Below are 24,426 nucleotides of genomic sequence, written 5' to 3'. Positions count from 1 at the left end.
TGGAATTGGCATATATAGGATTTAGTTCGCGAAACATGGGTGGAAAGGTCGGTCTATGGCTCACTTGCTCTTCCCCAATTATCTTACCATCTGTGACCAGGAGATCCAGTTGGTTACTAGAAAGCCCTAGCAAGAATGGTCTGCATTGGAGACTCACTGCTATGTGTATTTAGTATTGGTTTGGGAGGGTTCTTAGGTTCATATTTCAGTACTGTCTTATTACTTTGTATGTTGGCAGCATTGTATTCGGGAAGTGTATGTAGACATGGAGCAGGTTAGTTTGATAATGATATGATTTTCGAATAGTAGCTTTTTGCAACACAAGCACTATTGAGTTGTCTGGTGATAACATAGATCCTGGTATGAGCACCCATCAAGAATTCCATTATGGGGTCGATCACAGGTCTAACGTGAATGTACATGGAGTTACTCCCCAATGACACATCAATAGATTACTCTTATATGGGAAAAGGCAAAGTCAATTTTCCTTGGGTAACGCATCCCCCTTTTCCTCATGAATCACCTCACTCTACCTTTAGTGCCAGAACTAAGTGTACAGAACTTTGGCTTTGAGCGAGTATTCAGACGAAGTTCGGCTGAAATCCAGCTTTTCGGCAAAATACATCCTGGAACACTTATTCAAAGCTGAAGTTCACTTTCTATGATTAGCAATCTTCTCTCTGTTTGAGAGATGATAGCCAATCACAGAGAGTGGAACTGATGGAGGAAGGTATCAGTAGCCAATAAGATATTTGCTTATTGAGCATTGAGTAATGCCAAGCCTATGAACAAATTCAGATTCTTTGCTTTCCGGTAATGTGTTAGTGTTGTTGGAGTTCGCCGAGTACCTTATTGTCCTAATCTTGAAACATAACACTGAGCACTGTTTGCACCATAACACTGATCAATAAAAATGATATTTGCCAAATGTCTTGCCAGGAGACTACACCGAGTACTTTCTGCTTTGATCAGCAAGTCTGTCTTCAATCATGGCGGTTTTCCTCTGCTTAACTTACACAGGATGTATGTAGTGTAATATCCTCTCAATTTAATGAGCCTACCAGCAATAGCTGCACTAGATGTCATAACACAACTTATACATGATTTGCTTAGAGAGCACTATCAGGCTTCTGCAAGTATCCAGACTGCTCATTTTATCGGCAATTATTAGGAAGCTTTCAAGATTGGTGGACTACCGTCAACTACGATGGAAACCCTGATTGTTTTGAACTTGAAAGGTAACAGAGATTCCTGCGACTCATATCAGGGATCTTTATAGGTGCAGACATTGGCAAAACTGTGTGCCAGGAGTATGAAAAAGCAACTTACTGCTTTGATAATTAAGTCTGCCGTCATTCCTGGCTGCCACCCCTGGCCTAAGTTACAAAAAGTGTACATGGTGCAATAGTACAACTTCCAGAAAGCAAAGTGTGCAGCAGTAGGCATACTTATTGCTGTACTGTGTGTTATATGAACAAATATCAAAAATAATACATGGGCTCTTGTCCTCGTCATAGACCTCAGGTTTAGGTGTTTTAGAAGTATAGGGATCTTTCAGTTACAGTTTGGACTATCCAAAGAAATTCCACCTGATTCAAGATCTCAAAGGGTTCTGCATGGGTTGACGTTTTCTACAATGCTGTATGCAGTGGTGAAAGTCAAACTAGCATACAAAGACACAGCCTCATAAATTGATGATATATTACTGTATGTCACAAAACACTCTCTATTGCTCCCCAAGTTAATCAACACTTTACAAGAAAATCAAAAGTATTAGACTGAAAAATGAAATGGCCTAAATCAGAAATGTTTCCACCCGGTATAACCTTCGGAAGAGGTGTTTCACACTTGCGTGTTTGGGGGCAGAGGGTAAATTGAATTTTGGGGGCCGAGGGTAAATAGAATACAAGCTTAAGGGGCTAAAATGTCATCAATTCTCAATCAAATCACAGCTAGAGCAGATTTCTGGAAAACCGTGGTCGATACTTGGACAGAATTGGCATAATCAATACAGGATCACTTCTGTATTTTATGTACATTGTTCAGGATATACCCCTACCCACGACACAATATTTTTTACTGTGTTGCATTGAGTTGTGTTTTGGAAGACATGGACAGTCAACAAAAGATTGAGATGAAAATGTTGATTATGGCCTCTCTGTGCTCAACTGGGATGTATTATTGCTCTTCGTAGCTGTAGTTGGTGTCCTACTGACTTTCTTTGGGGCGCTGCCAACATCCAAGTCAAAATGGTGCCTGATCAGGGTACTGTGACCAAGCCATATGGGACCGTCCATTTTGGGGGAATCACTATAGTTCTCCCAGACACTGCACAGTTAGGGAGAAGAGTAGAAGTGACATTACCAAACTATTCAAGGCCCATCAACAACCACGCCACTAGTCTCTAAAGAAACCCCGATTTTAGGTGTCATATTATAGGAGGCAAGAAGGCCAGCCATTTTACGAAATGAACCCAAGATCTTCGACATCAAAAGGGGGGAATTCAGTACTCCATCTCCCATAATGGCATATTAGAAAGCCCAGAATGGCTCCTGGATTTTCAAAATAAAGAGTGGAAGTGGAAAAAGGTAAATGAGGGAGCCCACAACATACACAGAAACCTATTTCCCCAGAGGGTATGTGTGAAAGGGGAACTCAAACAACTCTCCCAAAAGTCCTACCAGGATCTGAAGTAAAAACGCCTCATGCTTAAATACTCTAAACTGCATAGGGACCGCTCCCATGCATAAACACAGGCAGCTCCGCAAAGACCTATAAGACACCTGTTGGGTGTCCTGACCCACGTTTAAGCTATCATGCCACAACATTTGGTGCTGTGGGCTTAGAAAATTCAAGATGGCGGAAAACCCACATGTGCGCCGAAATCCAGGAAAGCTGCGCAGTTTGTGCGCACACCAAAATGGTTGCCTCACTTGACACCCACCAGTGCGAGAATGAAAGGCCGGGTTGCCATGAGGGAAATGGGTTGCCAAAGGAAAACCAGTAGCGCCGGTTAGCTTCAAAGCGCTTTAAAACCACCATTGGACTACCCGCACAGTAGTCTGAAACCATTGGGAATGGCAATGCTGATTGCCAAATGCAACCTAGAATTGTGGGGAATTCATTTCTTAAATCCCAAAAATGGGTGCAGTACCAGTACTCACCACTATCCAAAAGCCGGCGTTTTAAAACCACCCTGTGTTTCTCTGAAGGTAGGCTCAAAATGCCTATTTTCAAACATTGCAACATGTGGAAAATATTCACTGAACACCAGCAGACATTTGGCAGAATGAAGTTTTGTGTGCTTACAAAATCTGGGAAATGAAGAGCCCAAAACAATGCTTATAACAAAACTGCTATGGAGTCAGCAGTTTAAGATGCACTGGATTTAAAGACACTAAAATCGAAAATGTTTAGATTAAATGAGTGACCTATGTTTGGTGTCACATGCCTTTGTAACTGTTGAAATGTCATAGTTTTGCACTTAGAATCAGCATTCTAGCTGCATGTGTAAAATTGCAAGTTAATTTAAAAAGCAACAAAAAACATGACAGTTAGCTGAAAGTCTGGCTTAAGGAACTTGATTCTGCCTGGCAATTACCCCCATCAGGAGTGAAACTTGAGTCACAACTGTGTTCCCAGGCCTATCTGCCTTTTGCTGGCCACACTAAGGATATGCCATCTCTCTGATAATTGAATTAAGGGGAGCCCCCTACAGAATACAGGAGCTCTGAACAAAGCCTGTCTTGACTCATGCAAAGGTTTTATTACAGCGGTCGTAAAATGTAGCTTCCTCTTGGCAGAAGCTGGGAGGGGCACTGCCTGTGAGAGCAAGCTGGCTTGGCAGAACTGGATAAACCAGTATTTCCACCATGTGACCTGGGAAACCACACCCCTTTGTAGCCAGAATATTGTTTAGAAAAAGATGAATAACTCATGGTGCGGACATGTGAAAATTTTATAAATGATACCATAATTCTTGTGATTTTTCTGCCCACAGTTTAAGAGGTTTTTAGAACCGGTGGTATGTTCAGGGGGGTGTTAGCGGAAAAGTGGATATTACTCTAAATGTATGCATGTTAAAAATCTGAAACTTCATCAGTTAATGTCCATACTCCCTGCGCACATGTATGTAAAGTTGGGTCAATGTCAGAAATTGAAAAATCAGTTAAAAAGTCAATTATCTGCCATTTCTGAATGCAAGCTCTTAGAAACAGCAGATTTGGACAGAGACATGGCTAAATTCAGCCACACCATGTATATGTAATTTCAAACAACTGTGTAACTGTGAAATATGTCTTTTGTTATGATATATAGAATATGTGCAATCTGACAGGGGAGTGTCCTATCTGCAAGCCATAAAATGACATCACTCTGACTCACAGTTCCTTCCCCAATCAAGTGAGGAATGAAAGCTGGACCAATGACAAGTGAGAGGGGCAAGTTTAGTTATGACCAACACACACACCCACTTGCAGAACATATAAATGGACCACTGAAACTTAGGTAGAGACCTTCAATTCCATCTGCCGCTGGAAGCTCTGCCGGAAAAATCCATACTTACCTCCATCAAACTTCAAAGAGCCAACACTTAGACTCCAAGATAAACAGAGACTTCAGAACCTTAACCAAAAAGGTCACTGCCAGCAAGAGTATTTGTCAGCAGGCCTAAAAATCTTTTTGCAACTGAACTCTTCAGACAGCCGGCTGACGCCGTCTGAATTTTGCCAAGAACTTTTGCAAGAACCCGGTGACAGAAATATCCAAAGAGAAGGCAGGACCCGACCCAGAGAACCGGTGCCTAGCAGAGACCAGGCCATTGCATCCAGAGTGCTGACCCCGATGCTGTGTGCAGTTCCAGAGACCAGACGCTGTGCCCAGAGACCGTCCGAAGTCCAGACCTGTTGACCAGATCGTGACAAAGCCGCCTTCCTGTTTAAAATCTCTTGTGAGTACCGCCAAACTGTACCAAACCAAAGCTCTTAGTTTAAATTCATCTAATTCAATCTATTTAACCTAAGTAGAACTGCCTGATAGCTCCAAATCTGTCACCTGTCATTCTAGCTGCAAAATCTGTCACTTGTCATTTTGAGCTTTTAAAATTTAAAATCTGAAAAACGACCTTCACACAATCGCTCATATCTCCGCGACCGTTTGTCTTAGAGACTTGCAATAACTTTCATCTGAAAGCTTAGAATCGTGGCTTTCCTACGAACCTAGAACCGCATTCCTACCCCCCTATAGTTGTACCGCAATCGCGGAACACGCATCCGCGAATTTTACCGCGATTTGCAAATTTCTCCACGTGTAAAATCAGCTGCTGCTTGCCTTCCATTTGCCAGAAAATCGTTTGCCTCATAAATACTATCCCTGAATCATTGCAAGAGTGAGCCTGAGCTAATGTTAACTAGATACCACTCACCCTGAACCTCTAGAGGGAATCAAAAGCATTTTAGCATACTTTTCACTGAATTGCCAGCACATATCAAAGCATTTTGCCTGTGTTTTAAACTTCTGTTGTCTAAGCTTGCTGGGGATTGAACTGAATTACGTTGATTGCATTTCTGAGAACTGTGTGCCTTCCTCCCATTTCCTTGCATTGCATAAAGAGGGGGGGAGTGAATAGCCAGAGAAAAGTGATTACATTGTTTGGTTGAAATCATATTGAGTATTTTCTGTACTGCATTCATTGAATATTGCATCCACCTGAGCTTACATAAAGCATTCTGTACCACCTTCTTCTTTTGTTCCTATTCACCTGTGTGCTACCTTATCCATTTTATGTCAACTCCTTATTGATTATAGAGAAGCGCGTTAGTGCCAGATTATCTGTTGTTAATATTTATCATATCAGATTAAGTGTGATATTCAATTATTAATTTATTATAAAGTGTGATATACATATCTATTGTTTAAATTATCGAATAAACCTTTTAATTTGCAAACCAGAACTACTTCTTGGCTCAGTGGGGTCAGGGGGGATTCCAAGAGAGGGGTGTTATATAGGGGTAGTCATCCAGAACGCATGAACTGGACATAAAGGTATATCAATAAGGGTTTTCATTCAGTACTATAAACTAGGCGCTGACTTAGCTGTAGTGTTGAATTGAATCCTCTTACAAATTGGGGGCTCGAGCCGAGACGTTGGGTTAGATTTACCATTTGTGCAGATTAATACAGCGTGCCAGCTGACCAGATACACATATCCGGTCGGATCACCACGCTGTGTTACGCTGTAAAGCACTCCTCAAAGGAACGCTCTAGGAAACGGTCTGTTTTGCAAGAATAAAATACAAACTTCTGTAAGTCAGGACAGAGACCAATCTCTAGAATGACGACCTTAGTAGACATGAAAATAGCCAGAGAGCACTTCTTACATAAGTTATTTGTGAGAGGTGAATGGGCTGAGCAGGGCCAGGATGCCTGGTTGCAGGCCATCACGCGACAGGTCACTGAAACAGGGTCAGACTTATGGAGAGATCAGGGTCCATTACATGTGGCCCTGAGTGAACTATATATGGCTCCTAAGGCCAAAGAGGAACACAACAAGATTGTTAGGATAGCGGCATACCTGTACCTATATATGGGAGACATGCAGGATAGATGTGCTGAAAGCCAAAATCTGGCAAATAGGCAACAGATGGCGTTAGAGAAGGTCCAATCTGACCTGGTCTCTTCTGAGCAGAGGCTGCAGAGGAGCCAGGAATCAGAAGATGATAGTAGGCAGTACATCATTAAAATAAAAGAGGATATGGGCATCCTACAACAGGAAAAGACAGACCAGGATACCAGATTTCTGGCCCTGCAGAAGGAGCACCAAGACAGTTTGGACTCCTTACTGCAGAACCAGAAAAAGTTGGAGCAACAGATCAATTTCAACAGGGCATGCGCGGAGCAGGTAGTCACCCTGCAAAGCCAGCTAGATAGAGAGAAAGAGGAGAGCAATAAACTGATTCTGAAAGACCTGGATACCCAGGCAGAGTTTGATGAGGAGCGCCAAAAAGCTGGTGCCTTTCAACGGCAAAGGGACGACCTGGCGGCACAAATGCAGGCTCTTAGTCAGGAAAGAGACGCCTTAGGCCAGGAAGTCTGCCATTTAAAAAGAAAAATGGAAGAAAATCACCTGGCCCACCAGGGACTGGGTGACCTCCAAAAAGAACACCAGAACCTGTTAGAGCACACCAGGAGGGTGGAGGATGCTCTGGCAAGAAAGGAGCAGGCCAATAGGGACACAGCTCAGGAGGTAAACCTCCTGCAGCAAAGACTGGCCCAGTTCTCCAGGACCAACCAGGAAGCACAGAGGGAAAATGAGGCTCTCTGCCAGCACAATGAGAGGCTCCAGCAACAGGTAGCGATGCAGGAGAGACTGATAGAGTTCAGTAAGGCCTTAACTGAGGAACTGAAGGCACAAATGCAGGCTCTTGCATTGCAACAGGGAGCAGGGGTGGATAGAGATGAGGTTCGCTGGGAAATGGAAACTCCGGAGCATAACCTCAGGAGCCCTAGTACCAGAGGCCCTCATACCTCTCAGTCCCTGGACTCTGCCACCCTCATGTCCCCTGGCGCACGTGAGCACAGGACCACAGGGATGGCAGATTACTATCCAGCCAGAAGCATGGGGCTCATAGGCCAGTACCACCCAGGAATGGAGGGGTGGGCATCCGGGTATGGGCACCCAAGTACAGTACAGTTCAGTGGGGAACCCCAGGAGAGTAGGCCCATTAAAGGCATCCTGAAAACCTCTGCCCAGTTAGGTCAGTGGAGGGGGTACCCATCAAATCCTGGCAGCAAGGAGGAATCTGAAGACTCCCCTGAACTGCGCAGGACACAGGAGACCAGGTCCCCACATTCTGCCAGCCATTCCCAGGCTCGCAGAATCCGGGAAAACCTGGAAGAACAGACGGGAACCTCTGGGAGCAGTGCCTCTGAGTCCGAGGACGAATGGACAAGGGTTACCCGAACTAAAAAGGCCAATAAGGCAAAAAGGGCCTTGCTAAAGGACCCCTTAAAACAGATTAAGGCAATCAGGAGCGTCATCACGCCTTACCATAAGAACGCTAAGTATTCTGTTTGGGAGCACTTAGAGCTGTTTGAGCAAATGATGGAGACTTTCCATTTGAAGGACAGCCAAAGCTGTATTCAATATGTAAAGTGGACCTTCTCCCCGGAATACTCCAGTTTCTTTGCGGGGCTGGAGGACCAAAATCATTTAAGATGGTCCACCTATAAGGCGGCCATCTTGAAACATTTTTCTGTTCACAGAAATCCTCAAGAGGCTCGCAAGGCAGCCTACAATTTGCAATGTGGGGAGGATCAGGCCCCACAAGAATTTGTGCAGGAGTTAAAGCGTGCTTTTGCACAGACCACAAGAAGGGTGCGCACGGATAGCAGAGAATTTATTAATACGTTTTTCCATGCCTTGCCCAAATATATCATGACCCAGCTCGTGAGGGATTTTCACGAGAAAAGATCTTTAGACTGGGTCATTGAACAGGCTACCCGGATCTATGAGGTGCAGAAACCGGTAGATAGCAAAAGTAATGCCCAGAAAAACCCCAAAGCCAACAGCACCCCTGCTGCTGCCAAGGTGGCAGAGGTAAAGGTCACCCCCGTTTTTGATTTGGAGATGGGGGGGCCTAAAAACCTACCTGCACCTAATAATGCTAGGCCCAGAAGGTCTTCGGGCCAGTCACAGGCAGGGAGTGAAAGAGGTAGCCCCCCCAATGGGGTCCGTCGCTCGCCTGACTATGTAAGTCCTCGCTACAAAGGTAACAGTCCAATCCTGGGTTATGTGTGGACTCCCCCAGCCCAAGGGGGGGGATCCAACCGAGCACCGAACCCAGGGAACTTCCCTCCAAACTTCCCACAGGAGGGCAGAAATTCTCCAAATTCTGGGCAGAACTTTTTCCCCAGATATCCACCCGACTTTCAGCCCCAAAACCATCCATCCTTCTTTCCCCAATTCCCTGAGCCCAGACCACTGAATCCGGGAGAGGGGAGGCCAAGGGTGGAGGGGTACCAAAATCTTCCCAACCTGGGGTATTACCAGAGGAGGGACAGCTACCCTTCCCGGGATCAGCCCAGGGGAGAAAACAGGGCCCCGTATCAGCCTGAGCGGGTTTCCCAGTTAGAGCGCCAGGTTCAAAACATGGCGCGGGATGTGGGTCACATACTGAGGGCTCAGCAGAACCCTCAGATGGGCGTGCCGGCGCAGAACGCACCCAACTCTGGACCTGGTGCTCCAGAACAATGACGGGGGCAGCACCCCGATAACTCACCGGTTCCCAGGGAGGAGGCACAAAGGGAAGGGGGGTGTAAAGCCTTGGAGGAAGCTTCCTTCCTCACTTGTAAACAGCCCCTGGAAACCCAGGAACCGGAAACAAAATCTCTTGCCCCCGAAAGTCTGCCTCCTAAGGAGCAGAGGGGGGGTAGGAGAAACAAAAGACCCAAACAGACTCAGTTTGAGGAGGAAGTACAGATCTTCCAATTTGAGGGAGAGGGATCCTCAGAGGATCCTGGGAAAAGGATCTTCTCCTTCAGAGAGGGGGGAACTCCTCCCAAAGAAAAATGGGTTCCTAGGGATGCAAATCCAGACTGGGGAGATGTGGAGACTGAGCTACCGCCGCCCACCATCTCATCCCAGAACCAACAGCAAGGAAACCCCCTGGTTCAAACCCATCCTGGTGACTGCCTCCAAAAAGGGGGGGGCGGCCCAGAACCGGAACCAGGGGAACCCACAATGGCTCTGATCTCCAGTTGCCAACTTTTTCTTTCAGATTCCCAAGGCTCTCCACAGAATTCGGCCCAAAATTCTTCTCTCGCAATGTCCAAAACCAGAAAGCTAGCCCACCAGTTGTCCAAAAATGTGCATTATCTGTGCCCCCTTGAGGAGAAGGAGGGAAGATACTATGCCCCGGTACAAGTACAGGGGCAGGGTACAATTTTGGCACTGGTGGACACTGGATCTCAAGCTACCCTTCTGTCCAGAAGGGCCTTTGACGAACTGAATGCAGGAAGGGGAGAGAATTACCGAATTCCTCTCACCTCTCTTCCTGGACAACTGCAGAACTTTGACGGGAAGGAAATTCCCGTTGAGGGGACTGCAGACTTGGACATTAAGATCGGGCGACACAAGGTGAAACACCCAGTCATAGTTGTGACCCCAGAGGGCACCCCTTGTTTACTAGGGAATGACCTCCTGAGAAGGTTGTCACCCCTAATAGATTGCGTAAACAAGGTCCTCTGGACCCAGACTAGCCGACCAATAAAATTAAAACAGAGTGTCAACCATGTTAGTTTAAACGGCACCTGCCACATGGTTGAACAAAAATCTGACCAAGTAGAATTTCACTTCCAGAACAACCAGATTCCAGACGTGACAGTAATAGCAGTAGGACAACAGACTGGTGATGGGGGGTCCTCTCTATTTCTGAAAATCAACCTTCCTTCCAGTTTAAGGTGGTATTCCACGCTGGAAGGAAACACTCTGAAATTCTATACTAATCCACAATCAGAAACTCCCACTCCTATAGTCCAGAAAGATGTGAAATCAGCTCAGAGCCTGGCTGATATTCAGCAAATTGGAGAGCAGTTGTTCATCCCTGTTCAGTTAAATGATGGGAAGGACTCTGTTCTCGCTCGAGTGTGTGTGAGCAACGGTAAGAGCTTCATCAGCGAAGCCATGTTTCGCCAACTCCCAAAAGATCCAGCCATTCCCACCTTCAAACTGATAGACAAATGGGAAATGGACCTGGAAGCGCCTAATTCCAAACATCTCCTGCCAAGCAGGTGTATGCTCAAAATCTCCATTGGCAACAAGAGCATAGTCCACAATTGTTGGGTCGTGCGAGACGTCCCTGCCGCCTTTTACTTAGGCAGTGACATTCTCAATCGCTTTGCCATTAGTTTGGACCTAATAAACTTCAGAGCTTGGTCCCGATTAGCGGATAATCCCATGGGCTTTGATGATCCAGAAAAAGCATTTAGGTCAGCTCAATTGCTACCTTATGCAGTTGAAATTCAGATTAAAGAGGAAGTCACCATCCCAGAAAGGACCCGACAATTCTCCCTGGAAGTGAAAGTTAAAAGGGGACAAGAGTTGAAAAACCCTGATGCTTACATACATCTAAATGCTTCTCTCCGACAGCAAGGGTTGGGGGTAAACCCAACTCCATTAGTCAACATAGAACATGACACCATTCCAATAGAGGTGGATAACAGCGACTTAAAGAGTATTACTCTAGCCGCAGGCACCATTGTTGGAATGGCGGTTGATGACCGACATTTTTCCATTGATTTAGGTAATGAACTGTTAGGACCAATCCCCAAGGACTGTTTTGACAGTGACAGTGAGGACCATACAACACCAGACAGGATTTTTACCCGGCATGGGGGGAACTTCCTGGTGTACACTTCTTGCCCCTACGGTAAGGAAGATGTGACGTGTGACTTCAGGAGGGAGGAGGTGATTTTCCAGGTCCATGAGGGCTGCCTTTCCCACCTGAAGCCTCCGGTCCAAATCAGCACTCTGACCAGGGACTTCTCCACCCAGCTGGAGGAGGCCGCGGAGATAGCCAAACCAGAAGTCTTTCCAGGCTTCAGGCAGATGGTGGAAGAGAGAGTCAACCTAGCTGATGCCTGTGTGACTCTGGAACAAAAGCAAAAGTTGAAACAAGTTTTCTTGGATTTCCAAGATCTCTTTGCGGTAGACTCATATGACTGTGGTCGCACCGACATCCACACAACAACAATCCCCACGGACCCTGGCATGACTCCTGTGTTTGTGAAGCAATATCGCTTGCCTCTCGCATCAATGGAGTCCCTTACTGAAATAATTAAGAACCTTGAGTCCCGGGGAATAATCCGTCCAGTCCACAGCACCTTCAATAATCCGGTGCTGGGAATATTGAAGCCAAACGGCCAGTGGAGACTCTGCGCCGACCTCAGGGAGCTCAACAAACGGGTCCATACTTCCCGATGGCCTCTGCCCTACATTGACCAAGGGCTGGCCCAGATTCAGGGGTCACAGGTATTCACTGCAATAGACCTGACCAATGGATACTGGACCGTGCCTGTCAGCAGGGAGGACCAATACAAACTGGCTTTTACCTTTGGGGGCCAGCAATATACATGGACCCAGACTCCCTTCGGATACCTCAACTCCGGCAATGAGTTCAACATTTTCCTACATAAGGCCATGCCCGACCTGGGTGCGAGGGATAACCTGGCTTATGTAGATGATGTCCTCATCAAAAGTTCATCTGTGGAGGAACATATAGCGGAGATCCGTTATGTTCTGACACAGTTGCGGGCCGCCGGAGCAAAACATTCCTTTCAGAAAGCACAGTGGTGTAGAACCTGTGTTAATTTCTTGGGGCATGAGATTACTGCTCAGGGTCTCTGTCCCCAGGAAAAGAAAGTGGAAGCACTTCAGAAACTGAAAGACCCCACAACTCTGCGGGAACTAAGGAGCCTCCTTGGACTGACTAATTACAGCAGAAAGTTCATTGAGGGCTACGCAGAGATCACCAGACCCCTGATTCATCTCCTGAAGGGGGGGGTCAAGTGGGAATGGGGTCCAGAACAAGCCGAGGCGGTAAAACAACTCAAAAGAAGCCTCTCACAAGCGCCTTGCCTAGCTTACCCTGTCAGAAACAAGGAGTTCTTCCTGGAGACGGAGTTCTCTAATACGTGCTTGACGGCAGTATTATACCAAAAGCATGACAAGGTCAATAAAGTAATCTCCTATGCGAGCAAAACTTTATCCTCTGTGGAGGAAAAATTCAACGATTGTGAGAAGGCACTCCTGGCAACGGTGTGGGCATTGAAGAATTACCGCCCGTTTATCCAGGGGGAACACATCATAGTGGAGACTCCACACCAGCCTCTGCAATATCTCCAAAGTGACCGAATCCGGGCCGGAAATGTGAGTAATTCCCGAATTACTTCCTGGATTCTGTCAATGCAAGGCTTTCCTGTGGAGGTCAGATATGGCCAAAACAAGAAGAGTCCCCTCGCGCAAGGTCTGGCTGACTTGCATGATTGTGCCAGAGAAAACTGTCTCGAGGACGAAAGTCTAAAAATAAAGGACAACATGGAGGCATACCTTAATTCCTCCCACAAAGTCTTTGAAGAAGACAAGTGTGAGGGAATGCCCACTGTGTATGTGGATGGATGCTCTTACCATGTTGACAACAACGGGGAGAAAGAACTGGTGGCTGGCGTAGGGAATGCATGGGTGAATGAGTCCCCAGAACCCTCCGCTGGATACAAAATTGGTCCCCGAAGTAGTCAGGTGGCAGAATTGATGGCTGTGCATCAGGCCATCCTCACTGCTGTCCAGCATCAACTCCACGAACTGGTCATAATCACAGATTCGGATTATGTACGGAACGGGTTCGTGGAGCACCTGGTTAATTGGAAAACCAGAGGCATGTTATGTGCTAACAACAAACCCTTGAAACATGGGAAGTTGATCCAAAACATTGATGATCTGGTCACATCGAATGGGATGACCATCTATTGGAAAAAGATCAAGGGTCATTCCAAAGTAGAGGGACCAGACAAAACTGGAAATGACTTAGCTGATCAGCTGGCCAAAACCGGGGCCATCCAAGGGGATCTAATTGAGATTGAGTCCCTGTTGGGGGAAATCCAGGTCACTGCCATCACTAGGTCCCAGACAAATGCTCACAACGACCTTTCAATTGTACAATGGAGTAAGGAGACCCCTGATGCTGATTTGATTACCGCTCAGAAGGGGGATCCAATTATTGGTAAATTTTACCAGCACCTTGAGGACCCTGAGAACTTTCCCCTGACGGATACCGATTACATTGGGAAAGAGGACCTAAGAGTGTTGATGAAATGTCCAAAAATGTTCCGGATCCAAGACGGTTTGTTGGTAAGGAAATCCAAAGCTGGCCACGATCAGTGGGTGGTTCCTACCTCATTCCGAAGCCTGATGTTAAGTCACGCCCATGATGCGGCCACCGCCGGTCATAGGGGGTTTCACACAACACTGGAAATCTTAAGAGAGGTTGCATACTGGCCACACATGGGCCAGGACCTCAACCAATATTTGAAGGGTTGTCTTGTGTGTGCACAATTTCAGCCGACATCCCTCACACACCGGGCGCCTTTACAAAAGCGGGGGATGACACTGCCATGGTCAGATTTACAAATCGACTTTGTAGGCCCTGTGATTCGCTCGGCTAGGGGGAATAAGTACATGTTGACTGTGACATGCTTGTTTACCAAGTGGGTGGAATGTCTCCCAGCCCCAAACTGCAAGGCAGAAACGGCAGCTGCCTTGATGATCAACCACATCTTTTCCCGTTTTGGTCTACCTCAAAGGATTGAGTCAGACAGAGGTAGCCACTTCACCAGTGAAGTAATGACAAAGATGTGGGAGATACTGGGGGTCAAGAGAAAGCTGCATATTGCTTATAGACCAGCTTCTTCTGGGGCAGTAGAGAGATATAACCGGACAATTGTGAGCATATTAAAGAAGTTTGTGGCAGATTCTGGGCCAAGTTGGGATATCCAATTACCTCTGGTCCTAATGGCCATCAGATCTATCCCTTCATCTGCAATCAAAATGTCACCATTTGAGTTGATGACTGGGCGCAAGATGGTGCTTCCTCAGCATTTGCTCTATAGGACCCAAGAGCAGACACTGATAAATGCCTCCACTACTCATGAGTATGTGGAGAATTTAAGGAAACACCTCCAACATGCTTTTGCTTATGCTCAGCGGAATCTAGAAAGATCAGCTGATAGCATGAAGACCCATTATGATCTGAAAACTTCCAGGAAGGAATATCAGGTGGGAGACCGGGTCTATCTATACAACTTCCAAAGGAACCAGGCCAAGCAGCGCAAATTTTTGCCTACATGGAAAGGACCCTTGGAGATCATCGACAAGATCTCCCCTGTGGCCTACAAAATCCACATCCCCAAAGGTCCTTTGGCAGCGGGGGAAGACAAGTGGGTCCACATAAACCAGTTGAAATGTTGCCATCCCAGGCACACTCTGCAACAACTGGAGGAATCCTCTGGAATCCTAGCGGGTACTGTCTCAGACTAATTCTGTTCCAATCATAAAACATACCACATCTAGTCTCTAAAATATTGTGATTTGCATGAAACTGTCTCTTAGTTATACTGTTTTTTATCAAAATAAGAATGTAATGTTTCGTCATGATGAAATGCATATGCTGTCCCACCATCTCAACAGTGGTGGAAAAACGTCTATGAGTAGGTATTGCCGCTCTTCCTTTGTCGTCCTAGGAGAAAGAAAACCTGAAGACGGGCCAAGGAGGACGATCCGGAGACCGGGAACGAAGATCCAATGGGCCCAGTGGACCGCCCAATATTCCCATCAGGACCGGCGAGGAGGACCGATCGATCAGTACCGGATGGAGAAGAAGATGCTGAACTGTGCCATCTACAGAGTAGGAAGAAGATTATGCGGACAGACCGGTGCGTGGGTCAAAACCCTTGGGCACGCGACTCCCCATCGACTCAAATTCAAAGTGCAGTCGCGTGGGGGGGCTTGTTGGGTGTCCTGACCCACGTTTAAGCTATCATGCCACAACATTTGGTGCTGTGGGCTTAGAAAATTCAAGATGGCGAAAACCCACATGTGCGCCGAAATCCAGGAAAGCTGCGCGTTTGTGCGCACACCAAAATGGTTGCCTCACTTGCCACCCACCAGTGCGAGAATGAAAGGCCGGGTTGCCATGAGGGAAATGGGTTGCCAAAGGAAAAACAGTAGCGCCGGTTAGCTTCAAAGCGCTTTAAAACCAACATTGGACTACCCGCACAGTAGTCTGAAACCATTGGGAATGGCAATGCTGATTGCCAAATGCAACCTAGAATTGTGGGGAATTCATTTCTTAAATCCCAAAAATGGGTGCAGTACCAGTACTCACCACTATCCAAAAGCCGGCGTTTTAAAACCACCCTGTGTTTCTCTGAAGGCAGGCTCAAAATGCCTATTTTCAAACATTGCAACATGTGCAAAATATTCACTGAACACCAGCAGACATTTGGCAGAATGAAGTTTTGTGTGCTTACAAAATCTGGGAAATGAAGAGCCCAAAACAATGCTTATAACAAAACTGCTATGGAGTCAGCAGTTTAAGTTGCACTGGATTTAAAGACACTAAAATCGAAAATGTTTAGATTAAATGAGTGACCTATGTTTGGTGTCACATGCCTTTGTAACTGTTGAAATGTCATAGTTTTGCACTTAGAATCAGCATTCTAGCTGCATGTGTAAAATTGCAAGTTAATTTAAAAAGCAACAAAAAACATGACAGTTAGCTGAAAGTCTGGCTTAAGGAACTTGATTCTGCCTGGCAACTACCCCCATCAGGAGTGAAACTTGAGTCACAACTGTGTTCCCAGGCCTATCTGCCTTTTGCTGGCCACACTAAGGATATGCCATCTCTCTGATAATTGAATTAAGGGGAGCCCCCTACAGAATACAGGAGCTCTGAACAAAGCCTGTCTTGACTCAGGCAAAGGTTTTATTACAGCGGTCGTAAAATGTAGCTTCCTCTTGGCAGAAGCTGGGAGGGGCACTGCCTGTGAGAGCAAGCTGGCTTGGCAGAACTGGATAAACCAGTATTTCCACCATGTGACCTGGGAAACCACACCCCTTTGTAGCCAGAATATTGTTTAGAAAAAGATGAATAACTCATGGTGCGGACATGTGAAAATTTTATAAATGATACCATAATTCTTGTGATTTTTCTGCCCACAGTTTAAGAGGTTTTTAGAACCGGTGGGATGTTCAGGGGGGTGTTAGCGGAAAAGTGGATATTACTCTAAATGTATGCATGTTAAAAATTTGAAACTTCATCAGTTAATGTCCATACTCCCTGCGCACATGTATGTAAAGTTGGGTCAATGTCAGAAATTGAAAAATCAGTTAAAAAGTCAATTATCTGCCATTTCTGAATGCAAGCTCTTAGAAACAGCAGATTTGGACAGAGACATGGCTAAATTCAGCCACACCATGTATATGTAATTTCAAACAACTGTGTAACTGTGAAATATGTCTTTTGTTATCAAATATAGAATATGTGCAATCTGACAGGGGAGTGTCCTATCTGCAAGCCATAAAATGACATCACTCTGACTCACAGTTCCTTCCCCAATCAAGTGAGGAATGAAAGCTGGACCAATGACAAGTGAGAGGGGCAAGTTTAGTTATGACCAACACACACACCCACTTGCAGAACATATAAATGGACCACTGAAACTTAGGTAGAGACCTTCAATTCCATCTGCCGCTGGAAGCTCTGCCGGAAAAATCCATACTTACCTCCATCAAACTTCAAAGAGCCAACACTTAGACTCCAAGATAAACAGAGACTTCAGAACCTTAACCAAAAAGGTCACTGCCAGCAAGAGTATTTGTCAGCAGGCCTAAAAATCTTTTTGCAACTGAACTCTTCAGACAGCCGGCTGACGCCGTCTGAATTTTGCCAAGAACTTTTGCAAGAACTCGGTGACAGAAATATCCAAAGAGAAGGCAGGACCCGACCCAGAGAACCGGTGCCTAGCAGAGACCAGGCCATTGCATCCAGAGTGCTGACCCCGATGCTGTGTGCAGTTCCAGAGACCAGACGCTGTGCCCAGAGACCGTCCGAAGTCCAGACCTGTTGACCAGATCGTGACAAAGCCGCCTTCCTGTTTAAAATCTCTTGTGAGTACCGCCAAACTGTACCAAACCAAAGCTCTTAGTTTAAATTCATCTAATTCAATCTATTTAACCTAAGTAGAACTGCCTGATAGCTCCAAATCTGTCACCTGTCATTCTAGCTGCAAAATCTGTCACTTGTCATTTTGAGCTTTTAAAATTTAAAATCTGAAAAACGACCTTCACACAATCGCTCATATCTCCGCGACCGTTTGTCTTAGAGACTTGCAATAACTTTCATCTGAAAGCTTAGAATCGTGGCTTTCCTACGAACCTAGAACCGCATTCCTACCCCCTATAGTTTTACCGCAATCGCGGAACACGCATCCGCGAATTCTACCGCGATTTGCAAATTTCTCCACGTGTAAAATCAGCTGCTGCTTGCCTTCCATTTGCCAGAAAATCGTTTGCCTCATAAAAACTATCCCTGAATCATTGCAAGAGTGAGCCTGAGCTAATGTTAACTAGATACCACTCACCCTGAACCTCTAGAGGGAATCAAAAGCATTTTAGCATACTTTTCACTGAATTGCCAGCACATATCAAAGCATTTTGCCTGTGTTTTAAACTTCTGTTGTCTAAGCTTGCTGGGGATTGAACTGAATTACGTTGATTGCATTTCTGAGAACTGTGTGCCTTCCTCCCATTTCCTTGCATTGCATAAAGAGGGGGGGAGTGAATAGCCAGAGAAAAGTGATTACATTGTTTGGTTGAAATCATATTGAGTATTTTCTGTACTGCATTCATTGAATATTGCATCCACCTGAGCTTACATAAAGCATTCTGTACCACCTTCTTCTTTTGTTCCTATTCACCTGTGTGCTACCTTATCCATTTTATGTCAACTCCTTATTGATTATAGAGAAGCGCGTTAGTGCCAGATTATCTGTTGTTAATATTTATCATATCAGATTAAGTGTGATATTCAATTATTAATTTATTATAAAGTGTGATATACATATCTATTGTTTAAATTATCGAATAAACCTTTTAATTTGCAAACCAGAACTACTTCTTGGCTCAGTGGGGTCAGGGGGATTCCAAGAGAGGGGTGTTATATAGGGGTAGTCATCCAGAATGCATGAACTGGACATAAAGGTATATCAATAAGGGTTTTCATTCAGTACTATAAACTAGGCGCTGACTTAGCTGTAGTGTTGAATTGAATCCTCTTACACACCACATGCTTTCCCTTGGAAGGGTGGGAAAAGGACCAGCATGTGAGGAAAAGCTTGGCTCCACTGATTTTAAGAAAGAGGGAGGAGGTTTGCACAGGAGAAGGAGATGGACACAGACCTGGAGCCAACCAGGGCCAGGGAAAGCTGGGACGAAATGGGCCAACAAACCAGGGGGACCTCAATCACCCCATTACCTTTAGAATAAAAGAGTAATAGAGACCCCGTTCCTTCAGTCAGAGTGATGGTAAGCTAGGAAGCAGAAGTGTCCGGAGGAAAGAGACTACATTTTAGTGACGTAGATCGTCAGTGGAGGAGAGAAAGATCTACAAAGTGGAGGAGAGCGGTAACTGTTGGTGGTGGTGGAGGATGTAGAGAGAAGAGAGCAGATGAGAGCAAGATCAAGAAGGAGGAGGAGGAGGAGGAAGGGGGTAGATTTGAGAGGCAGACATTGGCGTGGCAGGGGAGACACAACTGGAGGAAAGAGAGAGAATAACTCCAGAGGGTTTGGATGAGAAACAAAGGAGGATAATAGAGGAGGCCGTAGAAGGTGGGAAGCCGGGGAGGGTTTAAAAGGAGGAGTGGGAAGGCCGAGAGACCCCCAGCAGAAAACATGTTTTTGCCAAGAGATATAAGGGGTACCAGAGGGATTTGATGGAACTAGTGGGCCCTGAGCTAAGGTGCAGCTACAGGACTAGTTTCACATGCTTGCCAACCTGAGTTTCAAGGGCTAGTCTTACCCGTGTCTCTGGGTGCTTGCTTTTGGAGAAGTGTGGTCTACCGTCTGAGGAAGCCGCTCTCTCTAAAGGATAAACAAGAGAGGGGATTACCAAAGACAGCAACGTGAAGTCGGTGGGGGGAAAAACAGGAAGATGAATCTGGAGCCCCCAGGGTTGCAGCAGGAAGAAACAGTCCAATTCAAAACAGCGAAGATCAGGAATACAGGGCTACAAAGTCAGAATAAGGAAGATTGAACTGGAGGAGGGTAGGTTACCAGATACAGCAAGGAACGGGAAACCATGGTCCAAAGAACCAGGAAGATCCAGAACTGAACAGAGCAAGAGAACAAGGCAAGGGAACAAAAAAGCAAAGAGCACCAGGGAGCGAGGACTTATGCTATTAAGGTGCACTGCGGGAATCCGGATAAGGCCTTGGAGCAGCATTGCCGCTGGAGTGACATGGAAACAGCAGGCTGTGCACGTCTGCCGGAATGGTGCCAACATGTACCGGAAAGCCGGCCTCTGCGCCAGCACTGAAATAGGCTCCAGCGATCCATGACACTGGGCCCAAATAGTGGTAGAGCCACCGCCTAAAGACCTGAGAGAAAGACAGCGAGGGTGGCTGGGTGGGAGCAATAGCTTAGCATCAGGGAAAAATAACACTTGCCTGCTGATGACTCGTGCCAGAGGGCTTAGTAATAACCTAAACAGATAGGTATCCCTGAAAGCCTAAGACTGTGACAGGCTCGTCACAGCAATGTGTGCCCTACACAGTGACCACCGCAAGGAGGACCAATAAATGGCCAATGGCCATGTGATCATATGACTGCAGTGCAAGAAGGCCAACGCTCATAAGGAACAAGCATCAGGCATCTCAGGAAACACAACCCCGAAAACTGAGCGGAGTCTGACCAAGCACTGGGACAGGGCAGAACTCTTGAGACCTGGGACTAAGTTCCGTTAAGCGACATGGGCCTAAACATATTTTGTATGTTGTAATACAGCTGCAGCCAATCGTGCGGATACAGGTGCCCTTTCAGACTGAAACTGAAAATGTACCATAGTGTGCTGACAGAGCTACAAATTTGAATGTATTCTCAACCAAAATGCCATTGTGCCTTAATTCGACATTACCTCCTCATGGGGGTTGTCTTTTGGCATCATGTACAAGGTAACGGTATCCCTACATATTATCCCCACCAAAAATATTCCTGTACATATGGTCGTTTGTCTCGCCATAGGTGATACTTTTGAGGGGAGGGATAATTTGTGGGAGCGGAAGTTGAAGGGGTTCCCCCCGCACATTTAAAAATAATGTGGGAGTTGCAGTGGTGTCCTCCGCAGGGTCCATGGCTCAATATCACCGCAAAAATATGCTGATATATTTGTATCGCAATATTTTTGCGGGGATATTAACACATGGAACCAAGGTAACACAAGTGAATTTATTTTGGGAGGTCCAGGCAAAGGCACCTCTAGAGGGACTGCCATGGGCTGCCTGGTATGAACTCTGAAGGGCACTGAATGCCTTCTGAAGGTTCTTGTCTGCACCCCCCCTTCATCCACCTCGCTGTTTCAAATTCTAAGTCATCTGGTTGGCACACGTGTGACGATATCTAGCCATCTGGATGTAAAGTGGAGGGGAAGCGGGTGAGAGGGGCGGCATATGCAGTGCTCAGTATGGTGCCAGTATATTCCAAGTATACTCTGCAATGTAAGTATTCCCATCGAGAGCAGGAAAATAATGCACCATGTACCCCTTGGAAATCAGACAAATGAACTCGGAGTTCTGGAATATTGCTGCAGGTGGGGTGAGAGTGTTTGCTGTTAAAGGAGCTGTGGGCGCTTTGATTGTTTGGATTTTGTTGGTGGTTCTATTAAGTGGCCTCAATTGGTGGGTACCCTGGGAATGTTGAAGATATTGATCAACTGTGCATACATATGCGCCACAGGAGGATGCAACACATCCTGGAACTTGCCACCTCCCACAAATTATCAGGAGACATGGTCTGTCCTAAGAAATGCCAGAGACCAAGGTTGGCTCCTTCAAATAAAAAGATCCCCCGGGTGATGCTGTGGGAGGCGCTCAGGGAGGAGATAGTGGTGCAGGGAGGAGATAGTGGTGCAGGAAGGAGATAGTGGTGCAGGAAGGAGATAGTGGTGCAGGAAGGAGATAGTGGTGCAGGGAGGAGATAGTGGTGCAGGGAGGAGATAGTGGTGCAGGGAGGAGATAGTGGTGCAGGAAGGAGATAGTGGTGCAGGAAGGAGATAGTGGTGCAGGGAGGAGATAGTGGTGCAGGAAGGAGATAGTGGTGCAGGAAGGAGATAGTGGTGCAGGGAGGAGATAGTGGTGCAGGGAGGAGATAGTGGTGCAGGGAGGAGATAGTGGTGCAGGAAGGAGATAGTGGTGCAGGAAGGAGATAGTGGTGCAGAGCTCTTTCTCCACGGTCCGATATAGAAGGTATTCAAACAATAGCATGTGCAAGGACAGATTTGAGTTGGGTGACTGATCTAGGAGTTATTGCCCATATGAATATTATGGTTTATAGTGAGTATTTCCAACGACATTATTTCGAATGCCAAAATGTCGAAAAAAGTTTACCGAAAAAAAATAATTCAGAATGTCTTTTTTTTTGTTATTGTTTGTTTGAAATGGGGTGGTTCCCGCCATCCCCCCTTTTTTTTCAACCCTTTTTTTTTACTCGCGAAACCAACAAAAAACATTTAAATAAAAAAATAATACATTCAAAAAAAAAAATCAGTAAAATGTTTGACATATTTGTCATTCGAAATTTTTTTGAACATATTAACTGGATACCGAATATTATATACATGTCCAGAAACTCAACTTTTAGATGTGATCCTGTGGGAAAAACAATTACACTTTTTAGGACACAAATAAAATAACAATGGTGAGAAAAAAACTTAACTTCACAACTATATATCTGCATGAAGCTGACATAGGTTTTCAAAAAGAAGCACAACTGAATCAGAGGGAATCAGGTGCAAACAGTAAGAGTTTGAATGACTTTCCATGCATGTATGCTGGTTAATGTGTGTGTAGGTCCTAAAAATAGGCTGAATTATTTATTTCAGTAAAGTGCACATTTCTGCTTGATGCCAATGGTCTCTAACATTGCTTTCATGAAGGTTAAGGAAATGAACAGGGTGGTAACTTACAACAGAGACAGTTTTGGTTTCCAGGTCCAGCACTTTGATCTGGTGATTGTTGGTGTCTGCCACATACAGCAAGCCATCATGATGCCCAACACATAAGCCTCCAGGCTCGTTAAACGTGTCGGTGGCGTTGCCTGCGATTCCAGTGCCCGCCAGGGTAGCGCAGATCTTAGTCTTTGGATCAACCACCTTAACCTAATTCCCAAAACAACAAGGTACATATTATTCAACTCCAAATAAACAGCATTTGATAAAAGACAGAGACCATCCAGTATACCTGAGCATCCCACCAATCGCCAGACATGTTTCAAGACTATACCGCCCCTCTGTCCTATATTGAGCACTGCATATTTTCCAATGGAACAACCGTTCAATGCACTTAGGGTGATCCTTGTACAATCAGTGAGTCCTTCTGCTATAATTGTATGTATTGTTTTGTAAGGGTAATATTTTTAGAAAATAAACACGAGATGTGGCTACATAACTATCATGAGGACACACACTCCAAAAGTGTCAATCACAGGATTATGTTTTTTGCCTCTTTTGCAGCTGGCTCAGCACCTGTACGTCATCAATTAGGCGCTAGGTAGAGCTGTATCTTACTCCTTCTTTGAATGCAAGCATCCCTCTTCATAACTTCATGCTCCTTCAGGGGGCCCGTGCATGTTTACATTATTCCTCCCAGCATCTGTAGCACGTGGAAGGGTTCAAAGGAAGTTTGCCTTCCTCCAGGAAAATGCACCCCCTTTTTGTCGTATCAGAATTATTCTTTAAATGTACTGATGTATAGTCGAGTGGAATCCGCAAAATAGTGCAAACACAATACTACATAAAGCAGAGTTTTAATTAACACAAAACAGATCCTACTCGGACAAAAACTCAAAAGTGTCAAGACAGTCTTTCCTCAAGAGCTCCTCCACCAGGTCAAGGGTCGCCTACAGTTCACAAGATTTCTGGATAGCTCCCTGGCACTTGCAGTCTCTGCTTCGTTCTCGAAACATCCTCCAGCCTCTCTCCTATTGAGGGTGGGATATACAACCACTTCCGATCCTTACGCGAGAAATGTGGTGATCCTAACGTAAATCAGTCAATATACGACCGGGATGCAAGTAGTGACGGAAACTCTTCCAATCACACATAGGGTCATAAAAGCGACTTCTTCATCAGTTGAAACCTTACTCATTACTGGGGAACTCAAAGCGGACTCCAAGGGTCATCCCCAAACTTATACTGCCTGCTCCGTCAGTACTTGGCATCCTGGTCGTATATTGACTGATTTACGTTAGGATCACCACATATCTTGTGTAACCAATCATCTTGGAGAATGATATCTCGATTTTCCTACACATACATATGAGGAAGGTAACGTTCCGCTACAGGATACACCAACTGACATAACACAGCTCTATTTTTTGCCAGAACCGCGCAGCAACACATCGGCTTTTGTGCTGCCGCTTCTAATACCTATGGTATTCTGCACCCCCTTGGGTATAGACATTCTTCCTACACACAGCACGTTACGTACTATAACGCGTCTCAGTACACACCTCAACCCTCTGCTTGTTCCCACAATACTTTACAGCAATACACCCACCTATGGGTTGTACTTTCAATAACCTAAGGCAACCTTCACCCGAGAGGA

At 45.7% G+C, this 24,426-nt stretch overlaps 1 protein-coding gene across 1 annotated transcript in view; it reads right to left on the bottom strand.

Moving 5' to 3' along the window:
• NHLRC2 (NHL repeat containing 2) overlaps positions 1-24,426 on the bottom strand; it is a 1,194,979-nt gene that overhangs the window by 138,572 nt on the left and 1,031,981 nt on the right. Inside the window, exon 9 of the mRNA XM_069611865.1 lies at positions 22,788-22,979. Coding sequence (XP_069467966.1) covers positions 22,788-22,979 — 192 coding nt within the window. The remainder of the gene's footprint in view (positions 1-22,787; positions 22,980-24,426) is intronic.

This window comes from Ambystoma mexicanum, chromosome 8 (assembly GCF_040938575.1).
Source record: "Ambystoma mexicanum isolate Mex_15411 chromosome 8, UKY_AmexF1_1, whole genome shotgun sequence".
Taxonomy (NCBI): Eukaryota; Metazoa; Chordata; class Amphibia; order Caudata; family Ambystomatidae; genus Ambystoma; species Ambystoma mexicanum.
Note: the sequence above shows the minus strand (reverse complement) of the source record. Positions and strands in the feature narration are given on the sequence as shown.